Genomic DNA, 24689 nt, shown 5'->3' on the forward strand with positions numbered 1-24689 from the left:
TTATGCCAGAAGACTAGCGTACATATATCAGCTGGTATATGTTGCTAGCAAGCACACTGGAAGAGAAGGGAGATGCCTTTTCCAGAGCTGTGCGCACCGGAGGACGCTCAGAGGGTGCTTGAAGGCACCCCCAGGGCATTTTTCCAACAGAAGTGAGGTATAGAAATTTAATAATAAAGAAAAATAATACTTTGTATTTGCCCAAAGTGGGGTTTTTATGTGGAAAATTATCCAGGTATGCAAAGGAAAGGGAAAGGGCCTTTCCCAGAGGATTTTACATATATTTAAGGGACATGGATGCCGCTGTGGTCTAAACGACCGAGCCTCTTGGGATTGCTGATCGTAAGGTTGGCAGTTCAATTCTGTGCAACATGGTGAGTGCCTGTTGCTCTATCAGCTTCTGCCAACCTAGCAATTCGCAAGCATACCAGTGCAAGTAGATAAGTAGGTACTGCTGCAGCGGGAAGGTAAATGGTGTTTCTGTGCGCTCTGGCACTCATCACGGTCCTCTGTGTGCCAGAAGCAGTTTAGTCATGCTGGTCACATGACCTGGAAAGCTGTCTGTGGAGAAATGCCCACTCCCTCAGTCTGAAAAGTGAGATGAACACTACACCCCATAGCTGCCTTTGACTGGACTTAACTGTCCAGGGGTCCTTTACCCTTAGCTTTACCTACCTACATATATTTAAGTGTACAAAGCATCTAGAAAGCCTGTGTGTGTGCAAAAGCAATATTGTCCATATTATTAAACACCTAATATGGGATTTGTGATGTCACAGAGATTAATTTGAAGAAATTTGGGGAGTCAGTATATATGAATTAGTTCTAATGCCCACTAGGGAATAATGTTACTAATTAACTGTGCATAAATTCTGTGTCTAAGAATATTATAGACTAAGGGTGTTTCCAGATTGCCACTATTTGGGGGTGGGATTCCATCACATCCTAGCAAATTCAGGCTGCACCATTATTTTTATGGTTGAGGATTGGTTTTCAATTGTTTTTGATGTTGTAACCTGACCTGGGAACCTGATAGTGAAGGGCAGGTAAATAATAATAGTAGTAGTAACAACAACAACAACGATGATGATTTGGAGCTCTTGTGAAACAAACTGGCTCCCTCCTCCAAAGACTGGGTGTTTGCCATCTAACCTCTCTGCAAACAATTCAGGCTTGTCTGAAGCAGCCTAAATGTGCACGCCCTTATTCTGCTCTGTATTTGAGCTGCATATCAAAATTGGTCATGTCCCTATGGAGGTTATGCAGTTACTGAGTTCTTGATATACTCAATAGAACAGACAGCCAATTGAGAAGTACAAAAACACATTAACAGAGTTATAAAATATATTTTAATAGCAAAAATATTTACAAAGTGATCTTTTGAAAATAGATACAAAATTCATTTTCCTGCTAGAGACTTAAGAAAAGACACTAGTACTAGTATCTTAGCAGCTGGAGCTTAACATTATAGGAAACATGCTTGTGCACACTTTGTGATTATTGCTTTGTTTTGTATTTTTGTACTTTGATAAGTCTTTCTCATATAAAAAAAGATAGAGCTACCAATAAAAAGCAGCCATTTCACAAAGCCATATTTGGTCACAATGCTACATCAATAGCAAATTTGGTTTTTTTAATTCCACAAGACGTTCCAACTTAGTGTTTTCTGGATAACATAGCCAAGAGATGTAACCAAGAATAACAACACTTTGATATTGAATTTAATTCACATGGTGGGTATGGAGGGGGGTGTACTCCGGCAGCCCTCCCACCGTAATCCTTGCAGCTCTGTGATAGTGTGGTGAATGTGACTTAGGGTTTGTCCAGAAGGACAAGAATGCAGGAGACCAAGTTAATATCTCTCCCATTGTCTTCCTATTTGCTATTTGTGCTCACAAATGCCTGTTACCTTCTGGTGACTCATTTGTGTAGCAGAAGTAAAGAAAGAGGGGCATTTTCAGATGCCGGCAAGCCCAGCTCCTTCTCATGGTATAAGCAACCACATGCATAGTCAGACCTAACTAATTAAAGACATCAGTGAAGAGGGGAAAATACTTCCGCCTGTATTTATAGCCAGGAGCTACCAGTAGTCAAAAGAGAAGGATGTAATAGAGGTTCACTTAAGTGATTTTTGTATGTATAGAAACAAACGCTCAAGGCCTCAAAACAACGACGATTTCTCGAACGATGCGCAAGGAAAATATAACATTCAAGTAAAGGAGATCTCTTTGAAACTCTTGGGGGATCATTCATCTATACTTGATATGTAGGTATATACATATAGTGTCTGTGTGTGTCCCAGTTATTTGTTAGAGTAGCAAAGGGATAAGACTATAACTATGTAATAAAAGTAGTAAACATTTGGTTCATAGCAGATTGCATTTCATGACAATTTTGTAAAGTACAAAGATCCAGTTCCCATCATGCTTTTTGAGATTGGCCTTATTATGTTTTTTCTTTGGTTTGGAATCAGTGCTTGAAATTTGAGGCAGGTGCCTCCTTTTGTACTTGAGAGACTTGGCAAACAATGGAAGGAGTTGGGGTGGGGCTTGTGGATTTCACTAAGAGCTCCCTCTAATTTGAGAATCTCTTAATGAGACAACTTATTCATTTACTCCTGGGGCAGGGGGGGCCACACAAAACAGGTTGGCTCCATTTGATCTACTGAAGCAATGCCAGAAGAACCACCAGCCATTTCTTGGAGTATCATAATAAATATGGTAATGGCTGATGAAGAGCAAACAGGAAGAGTGTTTGCTAAGCTAAGCTGCATGCATGTCAGGAACAAATATCACTCAAGAAAAAGAAACCCTCTCACAAGTCTCTTTCCTTTTTCAAAAACACCTTCACAATAAAATCAGATATTGAGAAAGAAATCTATATTGTGCAATAATGCCTCTCCATAAAAATATCCGTAATATTTTTGTTTCATAAATATTTCACATACAACTCTTCAGTTTAGAGGGGGAAATATCAAAATCCCATTATCTTTGATAGCATTAAGATAATGTCACACACACAATACTAAGCCACTGGAAATTTCAGAGCAAATATTTGCATAGCTCACAACTGTTCTTCTAAAATGACACATGCACACACAAATTTCTGCCATGTACCCTGAGAAAACAAAAGATTTTTTTCTGCCAGACCTTTCAACTCAAGGTATCCTATGGCATGTAAGTGAATAGCCCCGTAAGTGTTGGAAGGATGATCAATTCTATATCCATTTTCACTGTGGTATTTCTTTTAAAGGAAAGTCTTGGGACATTACTTTAATTTCAGAAAGCTGTGACTGCTTAATACAGATCATTATAATATTTCACATTATGGATACTAAGCCAGTAATTTGTCTTGAATATTCCAGATGCAAAAACAAAGTCGGTTTTCACCTGAGAGTAACATTTGAATTATGATTGGCTAATTATCTTCTAATGGTGGATTGGGATGAATACTTCCCTGTTTCAGTGAGCAGAGATATTCCATAAGAACATTTCTGAAGGGGTCCAATCAACACATCTACTAAATTTCAGAAAGGACACTAGTTTGCTGAACACATGGTGTTAAACAGTCTGTTGCATACTGATACCTTAGATCTCTGAGGCCTACCGGGGAGTAGCCAGTAAATGTCACAAGGCCATGGGGAAGGCTTATGTTGGTCTTACGTCAACATAGCAAATAGACTTTGGATTGGTTCACATGTAACACTAAACCAGAGTTTTGTATTACACGACCAAAACTCAAGCTCACGGGCAATATACTGTAGTTTACCTGATAACATGTAACAACAAACTATGATTTGCCACAAACTAGGAAATAACAAATTGAGCCAAGTGTTAAAGGAGAGAGACTAGCAGTAACAAACCATTGTCCTTGCTATGTTTGAACTGAGGACTGAGAACTTGAGTACTGCATAGTATCTCTTTTGATTTCATTGCGATTATCAATGCAAACAACTGAGCAGCTGCTAGAATCTTATAGAACACTTTGCACAATTGTTATGGAAGACAACTGAGGATTTTCAGTAACTATTGCCCAGGAGGATCATTATATTTGTGAAGAACTTGGCAGTGCTGTGGATATTCTGTAGAACTAGCACCCCATAAAATCAAATTTTCATTTTTGTTCAAAAGAGAGATCTATCTAGGGCTGCAATTCAGGCAAAGTCTGATAAAATCTCAGAACCCAAAGAAAGCCCTGATCAAGTTTCTTCACTGTTTAGGGACCTACGTAGCCTTTTCCCCTTTGTGCGACTCGCACACAAAAAATGAAAAATAAAGCAATTTTTAATATATTTGCATAGCTGCAAGATTTATACAAGTTAAAAAAATTAGTATTTAATGGTGCAATTTGGGTTACTTTGCTGCATAAGCTCGATTACTATTCTCAAAAGCACAGAAACATCCAGGTCCTAAGGCTTAAAATGATCATCTATTATTTTGAAGTGAGATTTAATTTCACACTACTTAAGAGTCTTAGAGCTTCATAGTAATAGTGCATTCCGGGCCCCTAACAACAATGTATTGTAAGCAAAAGCAAAGCACGCCACTGGCAATCTTCCACACTGTAAAACACTAAGCGCTCAAAATGAGAAAACTCTAAAACATCCCTAAGGGCCAATCCTGGAACTCACAAGGGAACAGAGCTGCTGCTTCCTAGTGTTTCCTCTTCCTGGGAATGCGTAGTTTAACACAATGTGACATCACATCATCTCTCTGCGTAGGGAAACTCACAGTATGACATCACATCACACATTGGCCACATTTACATGTTATAGTGAGCGGGGTCCCCCCCCCCTTTTTAACTTATCATGGTTTCTTGCAGGGTTTGGCAAGCTTTTAAGGCCTGTGGGCACATTTACAAACTGGAGAAACTGTCACAGACACCACTCTCACACCACAACCAAGCATGCGCTGCAACTTATTCCACTGGATGCAACAGAATGCTTCTTTCAAGCCAAATATCAGCAGAGGGAGGAGGCCCTGTGGGTGCCACGGAAAGCCTCTGTGGGCACATTTGGACTCACAGGTGCTGCATTAATAACATCTGGTTTATTGTGAATGATCAGTGTGTTGGAACATGCTGCCCAGTTGCTGCCACTTGGCAGAAGTAAGAGAAAAAGCAGGAAAACCTGGTATGTCCAAACCAAAGATCATTGTTTGTTAATCTCCCACTTAAGCCATGATTACTAGTCAATGTTAAACCCTGGCTCATTGTGGCATGTGAAAGAGGCCGATTGCGTTATGGGACAGAAGGGATAAAGAAGCACAGAAAGGTAGCTGCTCCTAATCTTTTAGTTCCAGAAAAATATATACTATGATCGCAACTTATGCACGTTTTAAAATGTGCGACTTTACGCGGTTGAAATCACACAAATGATATGCAAGGAAGACAGAGAGCTCCTTCTTGCACAGGGTTTTCTCAGAACAGAAAGAGGTTTTAAACTCTCAGTCTTGCTTATGGGGCTCTGGGAGGCTCTTGCAAAATCCCATGGGAATTCAGATGACCCTGCAATAGCATCTCAGAGAGAGCATCCCCAGAGCCCAGCGAGCAAGGTGAAGAAGAACGACCAGGGGAGGGGAATGCTGTCAACTGGAACCACCTGAAATGAGCAGCTTGCTAGGCTGTTCTGCCTCCTCTCCCTTCCTTTCAGGTCAAGGTGGTTCTTAAGCAGCCATCACTTGGGGCAGGAAGCATACACCACTTTGTGCAATACATTGTATGTAGCAGAATACAAAATAATATAATATAATATAGCATCATCGATTTGTATAGCATGAATTAAGTCACAGAGCATTCCCCTTTAAAAGTGCTTTGAACTGTCCCCAAATAAAAAGATATATTAAACATAGAAAGACATAACGGCTCCATTTACTGTCACGTATCATGCCTTTTTTGGAAATATGCTGCCTGCTGTTATTTTTGCCAAAAAAGCAAACATAAAATGGCATTAGACACACAATGTAACTAAAAATTCTGTTTATGTGATTAAAAAGAGGAAGTGTTTCGATCAGGAACAGTTGCATGCACACTTCTAAGTATTTATGCTTAGAGTCTTGTAAATGCCCGATTAAAATTAACACCACAGTAACTTACTAAAATTGCACACATAGTTCAAGAAGTAAAATCTGTTAAGTTATTAAATGCCAGCACTTATGGTGCATTAGATACATTAAGAGCAACAGAAACTGCTATAAACAGCAGCTGTAATATGAGAAAAGATAAATTAAGAGATATTTTAAGTTTATAAGTGAAGCTCTGTGGATATTAATTTCCATAATGCCCTGCTGTTAAAATACAGAAAAGTGCTAAAAATGTAATACTTCTTGTCACTCCAGCTGGCAAAGACCATAATAGGACCTTTTGGCATTAAAAAGGCTGAAGTCTCAGCGGGAGAAATCTGTATTGTTCAATTAAAAGTTCTTCTGCTTGATGAAAACTTGCATATTGTTGAGCAGATTGTACAATCTCATACACAAAATCTGGCTCTGTAAAGGGAATTGCCGCATCAAGTAGAACTCACATGCAAAACAAGGCCATGAAGTCAGGATCAACAGCTCCAATTTACGTCAACAAAGCCACATTAGTTTGGCCCAGAAGAAGGAGCTAAACTTTGAAATGGGAAAAGCAGCCCTCTCTATCTTGGGATGGGAAAGGTTACCTCTACGCCAACTCTTTGAGACTAAACCATGATGCTACATGCAGATTGATAGCAAAACAAATTGAGTTCAGCAACACTGCAGATTTGAGGGGAAGTGAAGAGCCTGTCAAGCCGTTCATTTTTTTAGCTGTTTTAATTCCAATATATGGTGGTCTCCTAGATTTTTTTTTTAACCCAAATCAAATCAGGACATGCAGCACACTTAACTGGGACATGTGGATTATCATAATGAAAGTAATACAGTCAAGAAGGAATGGAAGTACTTGAATGAAAGACAAGGTTCTAATGTAAAAATTTGGCTGTGTCTAGAATGACCTCTTGAATGGAAAAGGGGAAACATACATAGATATGTATATTTATTAAGATGAAAATAATACTGAAATACAGATAAAATATGAAATGTGAAAGGAAGTGTTGTGAGTGATGGAAGTCTATTATTACTATTATTTTGTAAAATAGTATTTATTGTATTGAAATATTATACTTTTCTTTATTCTTTTACTGACTACTTTTCTTTGCATTTCTTTTTCTTCTCTATTTTTTCATTTTTTATATTATTCTTTGTGTATGGTTTGGTACTGATGTATTTCATGTGCAATAAAAAGTTTTACATTTTAAAAAAGAAAGAAATTCCACAAATTTTAATGGAATTAATGGTGAGTTAAATGAAATCTACATTCTTTTTCTCGAAATTTGTACTTCTTGCTTCAGGTCCTACCCTCTGGAGGAAGAATTCTGCTCCATTATCTACACAACAGCCCTTCATGTATCTGAAAGTGGCTATCATAGAACCGCTTAAACATCTCTTTTCCAGACAAAGACACCAAAGTCTTTCAATCTCTCTGCGTAGGACTTGGTTTCCAGGCCCTTCACCATCTTTGCCACCCTTCTCTGGACATGTTCATTTGTCAAAATCCCTAAATTGCGGTGCCCAGAACGAGACACCGTATTCCAGGTAATGTCTGGACAAAGCAGAATAGTGCAACCTACAACTATTTTCAACCCCTTTTGAAGAAGGGGAACATGTCTCCCTACCTATTTTCTTGCTCACTCGAATGATTCCTAATTGTGCCTTCAATATCTCTCTTTTAAAATTCTCTTCTCCTCCAATATGTTCTAGCCATGGGATTGTACCTGGTATTTCTCTATACTAGTAGAAATCAGAACAGCTGACTATGTTCAGCTTTCCCTTTCCTCAGTCTCATGAATCCCTAATTTGTGTTTTGTTTTTTTTAATTATGCAAGATTATCCTCCCTACAAAACAAAACCCCTCATTGCAATTGAACATGCACATTCCCAATCCAGTATTTAAATAGCTCCACGTGATGGAAATAAATATTTAATTTAAAAGTGGCGGGGAAAGTTTTTTTTTATCTCATTCTCATTTGCTTATATTTTACATACCTAACCTGCAAGAACTTGGAAACAACCAACTGATTTTATTTCTGCAAAGACATTTGGGTCATGAACAATAAAAAGTGCAAAGAAACTCTATCCTTGTAGAATTGTTTACTTTATGCATTATGTAATAGCAGTTAACTGGCAAAGAAAAAAGACTACTTACAAAATGTCCTGTAACCTGCTCTGATTACCCTGCAGCCATCATCCATTGGTTTTCTTAATAGAAGGGCCACTGCTTTATTTACCAAAGGAATGTCTGAGAAGTTGATTAAGTATCCAGGTTGTTTCATACACTATGAATGACACAACCAGAACCCTCAGTTATGAAACAGCTAACAACATGTTCTTTCCATTGTTTACAGTCCTAGTAAAGGCACTTATGATTGGCTTTAAAGAGAAGAAAGTTTTGACCATTTTCTTATCAACAGGTTAGAACAGGACACATATTTTTTCCCCAGTAACTTATCGGACAGATCAAGGGGTAAGTCAGCAAGCAACTGCTCTCCCCTGAATTGTGCAGAATGATTAGTTGAAACTACAAATTTGATCAAATGGCACAAGCTTAGATCTTAAGGTAAGTGAATGGAACGAAAGTTCCCTATTCCATCTTCCGCCTTGTTACTGCCTGGGCCCCCTAAAAAGCCTCTTCACAGTATCTGGGGATCCTCATGAATAATGTGAGAGCCTGCTGAGGGAGGGGAGAATCACCTCATATTGGGCAGATTTCCACTCAGTCTTAAAATATTCTCTCCTTCCCCAGCAGCCCTCAGTACCTCATCCACTTTGTTCATAAGGGGCTCCTGACCCTCTGTAGATAAGCAAAATAGGACAGAAAACCTTCCTTCCATTAACTTCCTGTTGTTTAGGATCCAAACCATATTTATTATTTCAAGGCGGGGGGGGGGGACCACCCAGAAAGGCAGCACAATTTAAATACACCAAAGTGGGCTTCAAGGCGAGGTGAAAAATTGGGGACATGAAAACACTAAAAGGAGAAGGGGGTGTGACTATGAGGCACATCTGGTGTTAAAGAGTATTTGTTCTGCTTGTCTGTCACGAGAGCTCGTAGACATAATAATCCACCTTGCTTCTCACCTTCTTAATGTTGTGTCCAACAGAGCAAAATTAAAGCATCAAAACTTCTTGTATGATCCCACACCGTATGAATAAAATAATTAGCCCTTTACTTCTGTGCGAGTGTATGCACAGCATCATCTCTCGCACACATGTCTGCTATAATCTGAATTTGGCTAATAGTCACCATTCACGCTTTAGTGAAATTAGGTTTCGGAAGCGCTGAGCCCATGCTTCCCGTGAGCACACAATGCGTATTCCACAGCTTGGTGCACACTATGGAAGAGGAATTGTTCCTCCCCCTTTTTAAGGTACTCCCCTCGGTCTAGGGATTCTCTCACAGAGGGACTGCACTGAGCCAGCAGCACTTGGATGCCAATTTCCCCATAATCCTTGTGAACCTCCTTGAGCGTGTGGATCCCTGCTGTATCTAAGAACTGCACCGCACAGCAGTCAATCACTATAGTGTGAAACTCCAGTGGGTGAGCGACAAGCTCTACTGAGACCTCTGCCCGGTTTCCATTGGCATTGACCATTTTCTCACTAAGCTTTCGCTTTTCCGCTTTTCTCTTTGCTGCCAACTCCCACAGAGGGTTGACTCCAGTCTGCTTGTACAGCATGGACTTGAAGCTCTCTTTGTTAGCGTAGTAGATGGGTGCTTCAAAACGGAAAACCCTGATCCCTGGTTTCATCTGAAGGTTCCTATATTCAGGAAGGGGTTCATAGACTTCAGATTCTGGCACCCAGCCCAGTAAGTGCCCTTCTGGTCTCTGCGTCCTCACAATGACACACAGCATTGAAAAGCAGACCCCAATCAGAAGGCCAAGTTCAGTACTTATCAGTGCTGAAGATAACATGGTGACGAACCAGATCAATGTGTCCACTTTGCTTAACCGCCACATTTTGGGCAGGTCACTGAATTTCCGCAAGGCTCCTCTGAGATTGACAATGGTAATGACCCCTAGCACGCATTTCTGGAGTGAATAGAACAGGGGAGCAATCACAAGGAGGACTAACAAGATGACCAAGGCAGTCACTACACCGGAGATCTGAGTCCTGCAGCCTGTCGACTCTTTGACAAGTGTCTTGGCAAGGGCTGCGCTAGTAGTGAAACAATGGAAGAAAGAAGGGATGATGTTGCAGAAACCAATGGCATACATTTCCTGGTTGGGTTTAACTGTGTAGCCATGCTTCTTGGCAAACATCTCAGAGAGAGAAACTGTGATGGCAAAACCAATAATGGCTATGGCCACTGCATCCAGAGCCACACTGGGAATCAGACTCCAGTCTGGCGATTGCGGTGGCAAAAACCCAGTAGGAATATGCCCAGAAACACTGGAGCCATACTTCTCTTTTAGCTTCCCAAAATGAGATGCCAGTGTGGCTACCACCAACACCACCAACTCAGTGGGCATGGGCGCCTTAAGTTTGGATTTGTATCGCTCATTCAGCTCTTTAGTTGGGATAAGAACAAGAAGGCACAAGCAGCTGGTGATGAGATCACAGAAGTTGGTCTTGTGGATGTTTCTGAATATGTTCATCCAAGTGGTTATCAAGGAACCAATGCCGTTGCTACGGGGAATGTCTAAGCCCAAGAGGTATTTGGCTTGTGAGGTAAGAATGGTGAAGGAAGCACCTGTAACAAATCCGCTGAGCAAGGAATCAGAGAGGTACACAGAGACAAAGCCCACTTGGAAGAAGCCCATGGCAACCTGAAAAGAAATGGAGAAAAGATCAGAAGACAATTTTGCAACACAGGATGGAAGAGTATGACTAGACAATGCAAACATTATTTCAGTTGAAAGTATCAGTTCATAACTATCAGTCATGGTGGGGGACCAGTTAAAATCAGTTTGTGTTTGTTTCAAGTTCTTTACAGAATTTCTTTCTTTTTTTTAGCTTTTGTTTATTAACCTTTTTGGATTTGAAGGTTTTCCTCTCTCCAATATTTTATTTAAAAATTTCAAAACAGCACCATGTATATGGGGCAAGTGTGCACATATAGGTATGCACATGTACATATTAAATTGGGGCTGATGATTTTCTTATAAGGAATGCATTTTATATTATTTAGCTATGTGTGTCTTTACAGTGTTATTAAATATTTATCTGAGTTGTCTGATGCCACAACAAAGTTTTGACTCTTGTGATGAGTTGGCTGGATTAAGCCTGTGTTAGACCTGGGGATTTGTGGTGGTTAACCAATGTAATGAAATAGTCTGGGTAAGTGGGTTGGTTGGGGGCGTATGCTTCCTTTTTAGGATAACCACTGCTAAACATTACAGCCAAATCCTAAACTGTGGTTAATCTTAAATTTGGTTTGTTGAAACAAGTCAGCTTCTTAACTATAGTTTGAAGTTGCCGTGTTTCAACAAACCATAATTAAAATTTGTCAGTTTGTTTAGTTCATACAACACAGTAACCTCCAGCTAAACTAAAAATGGAAGAAAATCTTTCAAGCTCCTCTTCTCAGTCACAGGTGGGGGCAGTATTTAAGCCCCAAAGTAGCAAATTTTCATTTCCCATCAACTACAGTTCAGCATTACATCTGAACCAACCCATCAAGGTAAAGGGCTAAATGGGGATTGGAGTCTAACCATTTTCTTGCAAAAACAAAATTCCAAATCACCATGTATATGCTTAATTACGAGGCTGCATTGAAACTTTGGTACCAGTCTGTCACCAACCTCGTCTTGGAAGGCAATGAGAGGAAAACTACAAGAAGCCTATAAAACAGATGCCCTTTGGATTGTCACCTCTTACCTGGTAAATGCCAGCAATGAAAGTCACTGTGGCTCCAACGCTAATTGCATAGCAACTTCTGTCACATAACAAATGTGATGTCTCATTCGCAGTCAAAGGCCCCAGTGTGCTGTTATTTACGGAAAGATGCATGTCTGAGTTATAACTACTAGGAACGTTTGGTGCCAAATCATACCCAGCTCTCTGTACTTCACGGTCCACTACTTCTCCTATCATCAGGCACAGTACACCGAAAATGCCGACAGAGATGTGACGGGAAGTTCCAAACAGGAAATAAATGAGGCTTGCAAAGAACGACGTATAAAGGCCATAGATAGGTTCTTGGCCAGCCAGCAGAGAATAGGCAATGGACTGCGGAACCAGCAAGATCCCCACGATCAAGCCAGACATTAAATCTCCCAAGATGTTCTCTTTCAGGTTGTACTTGGGGAGCCATTTCAGCACTGGGAGGAAGCTGAAGAGCAGGTCTTTGGCAGTAGCTGGGGTGCAGGTGCATTTTTTCTTCACTTTCTTCAGCACGTGTGCCTTGATGTCTGTGCTCTTTTTTATACGTTCTAGGCAGATCGTGCGACGGCTGTTTGGTGGGCCATCATTTACTTCTGCCATCTCAAACCCTGAATGGACATGATTGGCTTCTGCTGCCATCTTCAGGGCTCACTAGAACGGTGGGGAAACAGAAGGAAAAGAAGACAGAATTATTTTTTGAACCAACATAGGGATTTAAAGCTTATTAAAGCAAACACAACAAACTATCTGAAAAAAACTAACAACTTACCAAAGAAAAGCAACAACACCCTAGCCTGGGTCAGAAGCAGCAGCAGCAGCAGCAGCAGCAGCTCTAAGCCTAAACAGTTCCACTGATACACAGGAGACATGAGAGTCTCCTATGGAAGCAGACTTTGCCACTGACTTCAGTGCTGGGGCCAGGTACATGTGTACAGTGGGCGAAGGCAGCAACAGAGACATCTAGTGTTAGAAATTCCCCAGGTGCCAGGCACATTTTGCAACTGGCACAGGTCCAATTGCAACCACATGGAGATCTCTGCATGCCAGATTGGAACTGACATCTCTATCTGGCTGGCCCTTCCAGCTTTCTTAAGCAGCTAAGCAGAATAGCTTATTTATTGCATTTATATCCCACCTTGCCAGTTTTGTCTCTTGCTTCTATGGAGTTCAGGCTAGCATACACAGAATACTCTCATTTTTATCCTCAAATGAGGTAGGTTAGGCCAAGAGCCACTGATTGTTCCAAAGCCATTCAGCAACAAAGCCAAGTAGGGATCTGGGCTTGGGTTTCCAAAATGAACACCATGCAACACTGGTAGGAAGAAGAAAAAACCCCAATCAATTTATGCAGCTGAAATTAAATGACTTTAAAACAAGGTTTGTATTGGCTTTAAAGGTTATGACTGACACCTTAAATCCAGCTTTGTAAAAGGATTCACAATTCCAAAATCAAGACTTCAGTGTCGATCATGACTACTGTCTTCATGGTCATTTTTTCCTACCAAGCTTGCTCCCTGTCCTTCTTTTTCCTTACCCATACACCTCTCTGTTAGAAAAGCAAAGCTATAGTATAGGCTACAGCTCAGCTCAAAGGACGTTTGAGACACTTCCCTCCACACACCAAAGGGAATAGTGTAGCCTCAGTATAAAGCCCTATATTTCAAAGGCTCAGTTCTCACTGGGTCAAGAAGATGAAGCATCCTTCATAACCACTTTTGCTCACTGCCCTTCTCAGCAAGACCAAATGACATGACAAGAGACCTCAAGAAAACAACACCATTTTAAGAAAGAATATTAAAGGAATAGTAGCAGAGTGAGAGTAAAAGGAAGACTGAACTTTGGAACTATTTGCAGACGTTCTTTGCAATATTTGCACTAAGTCAAGCCTTATAGTGCTCTTATATTGTGATTTGTGAGTCACCCAAAGGCCTTAAAAAGCCCTCGTGTCCAGGATGGAAGAGAGTCAAAGTAAACTGAAAATGTATAGCGCTGGCCAAATCAGATAAAGGTAAATGAGTGTCTTCCCACTTTCCTTTCCCTGCAGCAGATCCTTGCATTTTGTCAAAGGCTGCTTCTAAAGTTTCCTTAAGAATCAGGAGCATATAGTCCACTGTATCACCGTTATCAATTATGTACATTTATAATAATAATAATAATAATAATTTATTATTTGTACCCCGCCCATCTGGCTGGGTTTCCCCAGCCACTCTGGGCGGCTTCCACAGAAACCAAAAAACACTAAAATATCATACATTAAAAGCTTCCCTGAATAGGGCCGCCTTAAGATGTTTTCTGAATGTCAGGTAGTTGTCCATCACCTTGACATCCGATGGGAGGGCATTCCACAGAGCGGGCGCCACCACCGAAAAGGCCCTCTGCCTGGTTCCCTGTAGCTTCGCTTCTCGCAATGAGGGAACCGCCAGAAGGCCCTCAGCGCTGGACCTCAGTGTCCGGGCAGAACGATGGGGGTGGAGACGCTCCTTCAGGTATACTGGGCCGAAGCCGTTTAGGGCTTTAAAGGTCAACAGCAACACTTTGAATTGTGCTCGGAAACGTACTGGGAGCCAATGTAGGTCTTTCAAGACCGGTGTTATGTGGTCTCGGCGGCCGCCCCCAGTCACCAGTCTAGCTGCCGCATTCTGGGTTAGCTGTAGTTTCCGAGTCACCTTCAAAGGTAGCCCCACGTAGAGCGCATTGCAGTAGTCCAAGCGGGAGATAACTAGAGCATGCACCACTCTGGCCAGACAGTCAGCGGGCAGGTAGGGTCTCAGCCTGCGTACCAGGTGGAGTTGGTAGACAGCTGCCCTGGATACAGAATTGACCTGTGCCTCCATGGACAGCTGTGAGTCCAAAATGACTCCCAGGCTACGCACCTGGTCCTTCAGGGGCACAGTTACCCCATTCAGGACCAGGGAGTCCTCCACACCAGCCCGCCCCCTGTCCCCCAAAAACAGTACTTCTGTCTTGTCAGGATTCAACTTCAATCCATTAGCCGCCATCCATCCTCCAACCGCCTCCAGGCACTCACACAGGACCTTCACCGCCTTCACTGGTTCTGATTTGAAAGAAAGGTAGAGCTGGGTATCATCTGCATATTGATGGACACCCAGTCCAAACCCCCTGATGATCTCTCCCAGCGGCTTCATATAGATGTTAAAAAGCATGGGGGAGAGGACGGAACCCTGAGGCACCCCACAAGTGAGGGCCCAAGGGTCTGAACACTCATCCCCCACCACCACTTTCTGAACACGGCCCAGGAGAAAGGAGCGAAACCACTGTATAACAGTGCCCCCAGCTCCCAACCCCTCTAGACGGTCCAGAAGGATGTTATGGTCGATTGTATCAAAGGCCGCTGAGAGATCCAGCAGAACTAGGAAACAACTCTCACCTTTGTCCCTAGCTCGCCGGAGATCATCAACCAGTGCGACCAAGGCAGTTTCAGTCCCATGATGAGGCCTGAACCCTGATTGGAAGGGATCCAAATGGTCCGCATCCTCCAGGCGTGCCTGGAGTTGTTCAGCAACCACACGCTCAATCACCTTGCCCAAGAATGGAAGATTTGAGACTGGGCGATAGTTGGCCATACTGGCCGGGTCTAAAGATGGTTTTTTAAGAAGCGGTTTAATGACCGCCTCTTTCAGCGGATCTGGGAATGCTCCCTCACAGAGGGAAGCGTTCACCACCCCGCAGAGCCCATCGCCCAGCCCTTCCCGGCTAGCTTTTATAAGCCAGGATGGGCAAGGATCAAGGAGACAGGTGGCTGGTTTCACTCGTCCAAGCAGCCTGTCCACATCCTCGGGGGTAACGGATTGAAATTGATTCCATGCAACTTGACCAGACAGGGCTCCAGCACTCTCCCGCCCCAGCCCTGCTCCCACGGTGGTGTCTAGCTCCTTCCGAATATGAGTGATTTTATCTGCAAAAAACTTTGCAAAATCGTTGCAGGAGATCTTGGGGTCTTTACAAGGCCCCGATGGTAAAGGTGGTTCCGTTAAATTGCGGACCACCTGAAAGAGTCTCCTGCTACTATTTTCTGCAAATGCAATAGAGGCGGTGAAGAAAGTCTTCTTCGCCGTCGCTATCGCCACTTGGTAGGCTCGACGTTGAGCTCTAACCTGTGTTCGGTCAGATTCGGAGTGAGTTTTCTGCCACCGACGCTCTAGCCGTCTCAGCAATTGTTTCATCGCCCTCAGCTCCGAAGAAAACCACGGGGCTGTCCGGGCTCCATGCAATCGGAGAGGGCGCTTCGGAGCCAGACAGTCGATAGCCCTGGTTAACTCCGCATTCCAGCGGGCCACCAGGGAATCAGCTGAAAGGCCATCAACATGGGATAAAGCATCCCCTACCACTCTCTGGAAACCATTTGGATCCATTAAGTGGCGGGGGCGGACCATCCGAATTGGTCCCACCTCCCTGCAGAGGGGAAGGGTCGCGGAGAAGTCCAGTTGCACCAGGAAGTGATCTGACCATGGCACTTCTTTGGTTTCATTTTTACTTAGTGTCAGATCACCCACGTCGCTAGAGGTGAATACCAGGTCTAAGGCATGTCCATGACTATGAGTTGGGCCCAACTTATTCAGGGACAGCCCCATGGAGGCCATGCTTTCCACGAAGTCCCGAGCGGCCCCTTGTAAGGTTGTGTCGGCGTGGATGTTAAAATCCCCTAGGACAACCAAACTAGGTGTCTCCAGGAGAACATCCGCCACGACCTGAAGCAGCTCGGACAGGGAATCCTTGGTGCAGCGGGGAGGTCGGTACACCAAAAGGAATCCTGTACTGCCCCTATTGCCCAACTTCCAGAACATGCACTCAGAAAACTGGGTCTTCCCAGTAGGACGCCTGGTGCAGACTAATGACTTCCTAAAAATCACTGCAACCCCCCCTCCCCGCCCACATGACCTGGGTTGCTGTGCGTAAGAGAAACCTGGTGGGCAAGCGGCAGCAAGGACGGGCCCATCTGTCTCATTCAACCAGGTCTCTGTCACACAAGCCAGGTCAAATCCTCCATCCACAATCAGGTCGTGGATGGCAGTGGTTTTATTCACCATTGACCTGGCATTACACAGCAACACCTTCAGGTTATGTGGGTTTCCCCTGTTGATTCCAGTATCCATCTGGTCAAGGCCAGACCCGGAGGCAGGGATAGTCTTCAAACAACGATTTATATTCCACCTTCAGATTCAAGATGGTGTACAGGTTCTCCCCCCTCCCCTTTTCCCCCTTACAACAACCCTGTGAGGTAGGTTAGGCTGAGAATTTAGTTACTGGCCCAATGAACTTCACAGAAGAGTGGGGATTTGAACCCAGGTCTCCCTTGGTCATGGTTCAGCACTCTAAACACTTCAGCACTCCCAATCCAGAGGTAATGTGGTGCACTCTGAATGCACAGTGGTGCTTCCAAAGTGTTCTCTAGCAGAGTGTGCTGGAGGATTTGAGTCCTCTGGATTCAAACTTCTGGATCTGACTCCACATCTCCACAATATGTTTAGCAGTAAATCCTACATGTTACATTTAGGAGGCTCACTAACATGGGCACTCATATTTGAAGTTCTCTTCAAATATGAAGTAATAGTCAGTGTAGCTTCTCAGACAGCCTGGAAGCTATGATTAATTCCAACCAGAGTGCCTGTATTAAAGAGCCTTTATTCTAGCTTAGTGTCCTTGAATGCACATACAGCAAAACAGCTGTATATTCATCCAACGAATGTTGAAGAGTGTCTAGACTGCAGTAACAGACTTCTGTCCTAAGGGGGGGCAGAATGGCTTGTGAGAAAGCTGCCTGGCAATGAAGTTGGCTTGCTCACATTACACTTCAGTATGTACCAGTACACTTTCATTTTGTAGAGGAGAAAGTATTTTTTTGGACAAGCAGTTATAGTTTATAACTGTACTTTCTCTACAGTATACAAACTGTCTTACAGCTTTTGTCAGTAACTTTTAATTCCTAAAGATATGTTAAGTTTAGCTAAAATTTTCACCCTTAAAATTTGCCCTGAGTAGTCTGAGCAATGTTAGCAGGAAAACACCAGGACTAAGATGTCCATGTGATGGGTCAAGAGCCTCACCTGGAAGTGCTTTTTTCCAAGAAAGGGAATCATTTTGCCTAAATGCAAGATAGCCTTTTAAAAAACTAGTACTCATTCTTAAAAGGCTGGCCATTGTTTATTTTTCATTTTCATCAATTTAGGTATCTAGAATACAGAATACTTTTTTTAAAAGAATAAGGCAACAAGAAAAAAAAAAGATGTTATTTCATTTCTGTAGATTTGTTTAAGGGCATTAGTGACCCTAGACCAAAAAGTTCCAGTTTTTTTCACATTCCCACCACAAATGTATACATTTTCCTTTCTCTCTCTTACAATGCGAGCACCTACCATCACCATCACCTCTTTCCCCAGTTTTGTGAAATTTCCATTTGCCCAGTGCCACTGGAAATCCACTCTAATACAATTTGCTCTTTAGTTAGTAGCTAAATATGTTGCATATCTATGTTCTGTTTCTTTTAAAAAGCTATATCTGTTTCTTTCTGTTTATACAATGTCTTTCTCTATTGGAGCACAATCACAAACCTCCTGTTTCAATGTGTACTATTGTCACAGTTCACCTGCACTTATAAGAGGACTGAATGTACACAGTCAGTTCAAGCTTACTCATCTGAAGTATAATCTGATTATTTAATTTCTACACTGCCTGATATATTTAAACGTATCTCTAAGCAGTGTACTGAAAACTGAAGCAGCAAAAGACAATTTAAACAAAAATATTACAAAAAACACACAATTACATATAAAAACACTAATTGATACAAGGTTACAAATGTATATAAATAGCAATTCATTTTCCTTCTAACACATCTTCCCTCTTAGTCTCTGGGTTCTCACCTAGGGTCCAACAAACTCTCAGCTCAGCCACAAAAGTCTCACAATGAGAAGAGTTCCTGGAAACAGGGGGAATCACCCTAGTCTCTCACTCTAGACTTGTTTTTATGGGCAAGCCCAAGGTGGATGGTAATTCCTCAGGCTGCCTACAACTGTGTCTCATTTAACTGCTTTCTCCATACTCGGCCAGTTCCAGGTTTGTTGCACTTCCCAGAGAGTCCAAAGGATGGGGAAAGGGCCCCCCTCCACTCATAGCTCTTTCTTCACCCTCTGTCCTCTCCTCCTCCTCCAGCTCCTTGAGTCTGGGTCAAAATAACACTAAGAGGTCTATCAGATCCACTGACGTGGTAACTATTCAAAGCAGAGGGCCAAGTTCACACAAGCAGCTACCTGCAACAATTTTCATGCTCAGATCAAGGCCTAGTTGAAGGAAAGCATATGACCTTCACAAACAGCCTAGCTAGGGCTTCTCTCATCTGTGACAGTTATATTGCAGAGACAGCCTCAGTGTTGCGTATTACCTGACAAAGAAATGTGGGACATCCCACATCTGAATCACAAGCATAGTGGAAATGTGCAACTTCCTGCTTCACACATGAGCACTGCTCCAAGGATATTTGTGCAAGTTTATGTAATTCTAGGTGTTACCTACTTTTGGCTGATTGAAAAATGTTGCTGAATGAGATGAATAGAAAGTACAGGGGAGCAATCAAAAAGCATGAGAGCAACCCTGTTGTATCAGATTAAATACCCATTTAGTTCAGCATCCTGTTCTCACAGTGGCCAACTAGATGCCCACAGGAAACCTGCAAGCAGGACATGAAAGCAACAGCCCGCTCCCCATTTTTGATTCCCGAAGAATTGGTATTCAGAAGCATATTGAATCCAATACCGGAGGCAGTACACAGGCATCTTTACTCACAGACCTCATTGACAGCCTTATCTTCCATGACTTTGTCTAATCTTTTAAAGTCATCCAAGTTGATGGCCATCATCACTACATCTCATGGGAGTTATCCCCATAGTTTAAACTATGCACTTAGTGAATAAGCACTTTCTTTTGCCTGCCCTGAATCTTTCAACATTCAGCTTTATTCTAACATTACGAGACAGGGATAAAAACTTATCTCTAACTAATTTCTCAATGCTATATGTAATTTTAAACACCTGTATCATATCCCCCAACAACTGGCCTTGTTTCCATATGAAAAGCCCTAAATGTTGTAACCTTTCTTTATAGGGGAATTGCTCCAGTCCCTTAATCATTTTGGTTACCTTTTCTGAACCATTTCCAGCTCATTTTGAGGGATAGCTCTGCATCAGGGTGGGGAATCTCTTCCAGCTATTGAACTGGACCCTGGCTCTGCTGCCCCAAATTGGACTACTATGACAGGTGGACAGGGCAATGATGTCAGAAATCCAATTTTTCTATTGCTTGAATTCAAGCCACACTGCAAAGAAAGATTAATGTGACGCTTGAAGTCAATGCCAATCAGCCGGTCACTACAGTTCAAGCCCTGCTTTCTGCAGGGGGAGGCTACTGATAGTTACATGATAGTTACATGGGGGAGGCTACTGATAGTTACTGTATAAAAGCTAACACAATGTCATGTCACACATTTATTCTTTTACTGTAAACTACCATGGAGAAATGTGATAGCCTTTAGTGTCCTCATAACATGTAGTTTGGACCCCAGAATTCATGGCTTGCGATTAATGTTTACGATTATGACCATATCACCAGTGACACCAGGTGTAAATCAAATAGCAACACAAGCCCATAGAAATAAGACAAAGACTCCTATAGATTTAACACTAGGGTTCCATACCTCCTATTAACTAAACCTCTGTGCTTGACTGCATCCCTTTACTTTTGATCTTCTGCTAACACTGGAAATCCTCTTTTTCTGACATTAGTTTGATCTCTTTTATTTTATTATTCCTACAACACTTCCTCACTAAAAGACCCACATGTACTTTGGCTTTTCCAGGGTAAATGTTATTGTTCTTCCCTTCCTCTTTTAGACTGCAACCCTGCAGGCAGGATCTACCTTTTATTCTTACCTACCTATACAGACCTTGCTCAGTTCTTAGGACCTTCAGAAATAAATAACAAAGCTTCCAAAATCTGTATTTCAGATTTGATAACAAAGGCTTGGCTTACTAAGTCAATTTCCCATAATACAAGCATTCATAGTCTGCCTTGGGCATCATGTGCCTGAAATTATGCATGGAAAAAGTTAACATGAATAGGGCTATACACAGAATGCAGTGGGCTGCAGTTCTTTTTCTGTGACCACAGTATTTGTTGCAACCACGATGCTTATGGAAATTGCTGCAGTCCGATCCATGTACAAATATTTATCCACACAAGCTGCATTCCAAGGCTGGACAGTGACTGCTTTTGTATGGAGAAAACTGACTTTATGAATCAACCCTAAAATGTTGGAAGTAAAAACACCTGGTTATAATAATGGGGGATCACACATATCCAAATACCCATGTTTATAACTGAAGCTTAACATCTTCTTCCAAAGACTCTGTGAATCACTCTCTCCACAAGAAGAGAAAGAACACTAACACTGTGATCAGAAACAAACGTTCACAGGTAAATCACACATTCCAGAAGGTAGCAGTAAGTTACAACAGGTCCATTCTTTTTTCGCCAGACCAGGCCCTTGGCTTCCACTACACGTCATATGATAACTAAAACCACACTTTCATTATTTAAAAAAGTATGCATCCTCTGGGGTGATGTTATCCAAACTTTCCTTCAGAGTCCCATGTATTATAGGATTAGATTCCAAACTTGTCACTCCTGTTTAAAAGATGCTCAACTATTTTATATTCAAACAGATCAGTACTGTACCTTCCACAGCCGTTCTTTCCCCCTGCACAAAGGTCACATCAATCTCAATCCAATTTCTGAAATGTTCCTTCTTGTCTGCCTTGAGAATCTACTTGAAACCTTTATCTTTCTCTCCCATTACTGAATTGTGCATGTATTGCAATTTCATGACTTGTTTCAAACATTTACAAGGAAATGGGAAAAGCAGCAACTTCTGTGGCTGATGCTTTTTGCCCCACTTCCTACCTTGACATCCAAATTGGGAAATCTGTGACCATTCTTGCCCCGCTACAGGTGAGATGTGTGACTCTGAATCCCACTTTAAACACTATATATTAGAGAGGGCGGGGAAAGAAGCACAATTGATTTACCTGAGCTTACTTTTGGAGGGTGTGAGAGATTATACAGGGCAAACATTCCAGTGAAGTGGGTGTGTTATTCCAGTTCTGAATGGATGATAGACCCAAACAGATATTTCAAAACCTTTTCCTTCACAATCAGGTTCCCTTTTAGCCTTTTAAATATATACACACACACACACACACACACACACACACACACAATAAGCAGTATATAAATTTTCTTAAATAAAATAAATAAATACTATTAAACGTTAGCCACTCAAACTCTCTCTACTGAGGGAGGAGAACCGCCAAAAACACAACGACAATAATGAAGGCCAAGGGTGCTAAGTGTTTAACTGCATAAATTCGGTTTAAACAGCAGCAGCTGAATAGAAAGATGCTTTGTTACGACTGGAACACTCCTGAGTTTTTAGACGAATATGAAGCGAAGCAAAGACGATGAAGCAGCAGGTTATCTTACTCCAAAGCCTCCCAAAAGTGCTCAGAAGACCCTCACCAAACTCAGCCCGAAGAGAGGGTAGGCTGTGGATGCGCAAGAAGCTCCTTTCAAGCAAGAAGACACGACCCCCGAGTTGCCTCCTGCTACCCCACTCCTGACCGCCCCTTCCCAACCGAGATACCCTCCGAGGAGAAACGCACACGCTTCAAAAGCGCTCTTCTTCCGCCCCCTCCAGCCGCCTTTCCTCTCTCTGCGCTCCTCTCCACGCGGGAGCCTCAGCTCAGCTCGCGGCAGCGGCAGCGCGCGACTCTCGCGGCGGCCTCCTCGCTTCCAAGAAGCGGCGGCGGGACTTGCTCGGAGTTCCTGCCAGCGAGCGGCCCGGGGAAGGAGGAGGAGGAGAGAGGGAGGGAGGTCCCGCCCGCGCCCTGCGAGGCCGCCGCCCCCCTCGGCCGCCAGCTCAGCGACCTTGCAGAGAGCGGCCCAAGGCTCCGGTCAGGCCTCTTGTGACGCCTGCCTCGGCCCGCCTGCTGAGAAACCTGAGCAGGGAGGTTCTCTCCCTGTCCGGGCGGGAAGCAAAAAGACGCGGAGGCGGCGGCGGCCTCGGTGGTCTTTTGACGCGGCGGTGGGGACGGGAGGCTGTCAACTTTGGATAAAAAGTAAAAGCGAATCTCTTTGGGTGCCTTCAGCCCCCCCCCCTGCTCCCGGCGAGGCCTTATTAAGAGAGCCATGTGCTTTTAGCTCACCTTAAGCGGACTTACTCGGGAGGACCTAACATCCTTGCGACTTGGCAGGCGTTGCGAGCTCTCTCGCAGAGCAGTCCCGTTTAACTTTATGCCGAACGGCCTGCGTTGCTTGGCATGTGACCTATACAGTATTAAAACTTAAGAGCTCAACATGCATCATCAAATAATTTCAGTTGTATATCCAAATTCAATTTACCGTACTTCTTTTAGCCAGTCACTGTTGTACCCATTTCATATATGCGCTTCTGAGGCTGGCAGAACCAGGGGGCGGAAATGGGACTTGAGCCCATATAGGCCGACTCTGTTATCACTATGTACACACACACGTGCTTATAATTTGGGATCATTTGCAGCAGGCTTGCACAATTTGTAGCGCATATTTGAGCATTGACAGAGGCTCACTAAAGGTTTGGGGAAGCTGTTTCTGCCTGCCTGGGACGGGGGGGGGGGGCAGGGGGGTGAGGTCGGGGCGGAATCAGCCATCTGGCAGCCCATAATATTTCATTGTTACTTGTCTGGCTTGTTGTATCATGAGTTGTATGGGGCCGATTGAAATGCTTTGCAGATTTATATGGTCAAGCTTTGAACAAATGTTAAGACCTACTTGACTAGGCAGCACAATAAAACAATAACATTATAGCATATGTATCCATGTTTGTTTTTAATTTTAAAAAAATCTTAGACTGAGTTTTAGCACACATGAAAAACTGTAAACAAATCCTTATTTCCTGATGAATAGCCTTTGGACTATAATGTAACTTAAATAGAAAACTACCTTTAGAAAGATTTTTCTCCCAACAGCATTTTATTTTAAAAATCCGATTTAAATTTAAAAAATCCATTTTTTAAAAAAATATTTTTAAAAAAATCATTTATTTTTATTCACCCACTTCCTGGCAGCACAGCAGTAGTATATAGGACCAGTTGCCTGGGTGACTCTTGCTATCTTCTCAGCAGCTCACGGGACAAGTTTTAATAATTGTTTGATTAGGCTGGAAGACATGTGCCGTTTGGTCACACCCCACCGAGATAACCAGGCAACTTTCTTTACCTTCCAGTGCCACTTTAGCAACTGTGAATTTTGCAAGCAGTCATAAAAATGCAAATAAAATGCAGGGTGTGGGAAGGTTCAGCCATGAACTATGCACTTCATCATCCACTCCCCCTTGGAAGTATTGGCTCAAGCACTTCACTGGAGCAACCCAGCCTGGCTGACACTGGAATTTCTCCATGCATCTCTCTACACAGAACAGGGTCATAGGAAGAAAATAAATGGCCGTCAGTGTTTGAACTATCTGCTGTTGGCCACAGATCTTTCATAACTCAAATGAAGCTTATCTCACATCGCTTTATCATCCAGGACTCACATTGCCATTTTAAAACGGAACTGAAATATTTACCGAGGAAAGAGGAAGGTTGGAATAGGGAAAAGTAAGATAAGAAGGCAGGGACCACTGTTTGCCAGACCTCTAGGTCAGGCTTCCTCAAACTCTGCCCTCCAGATGTTTTGAGA

At 42.7% G+C, this 24689-nt stretch overlaps 2 protein-coding genes across 7 annotated transcripts in view; both read right to left on the reverse strand.

The window, feature by feature from the left end:
* Positions 1–8355, reverse strand: part of LOC310696432 (sulfate transporter-like) — a gene marked incomplete at its 5' end in the record, with an annotated part of 21113 nt that extends 12758 nt beyond the window's left edge. The window contains one exon of the mRNA XM_083481960.1: positions 8224–8355. The remainder of the gene's footprint in view (positions 1–8223) is intronic.
* Positions 8154–22933, reverse strand: SLC26A2 (solute carrier family 26 member 2). Of its 6 annotated transcripts, none has more exons than XM_083482035.1 (4): positions 22634–22782; positions 13039–13215; positions 11898–12554; positions 8154–10846 (listed from the first exon to the last, which is right to left on the reverse strand). In XM_083482035.1, the coding sequence occupies exons 3-4, from the start codon at positions 12540–12542 to the stop codon at positions 9341–9343; spliced, it is 2151 nt and encodes a 716-aa protein (XP_083338161.1). In that variant the 5' UTR covers positions 12543–12554; positions 13039–13215; positions 22634–22782; the 3' UTR covers positions 8154–9340. The 6 variants fall into 6 exon arrangements, with proteins under 6 accessions (XP_083338161.1, XP_083338162.1, XP_083338166.1 ...); XM_083482036.1 differs by lacking the exon at positions 22634–22782 and adding an exon at positions 21651–22519; XM_083482040.1 differs by lacking the exon at positions 13039–13215 and having other exon boundaries at positions 22491–22933.
* Positions 22934–24689: the final 1756 nt, after the last annotated feature.

This window comes from Podarcis liolepis, assembly GCF_965112155.1.
Source record: "Podarcis liolepis genome assembly, chromosome: 2".
In the NCBI taxonomy this organism is placed as follows: Eukaryota; Metazoa; Chordata; class Lepidosauria; order Squamata; family Lacertidae; genus Podarcis; species Podarcis liolepis.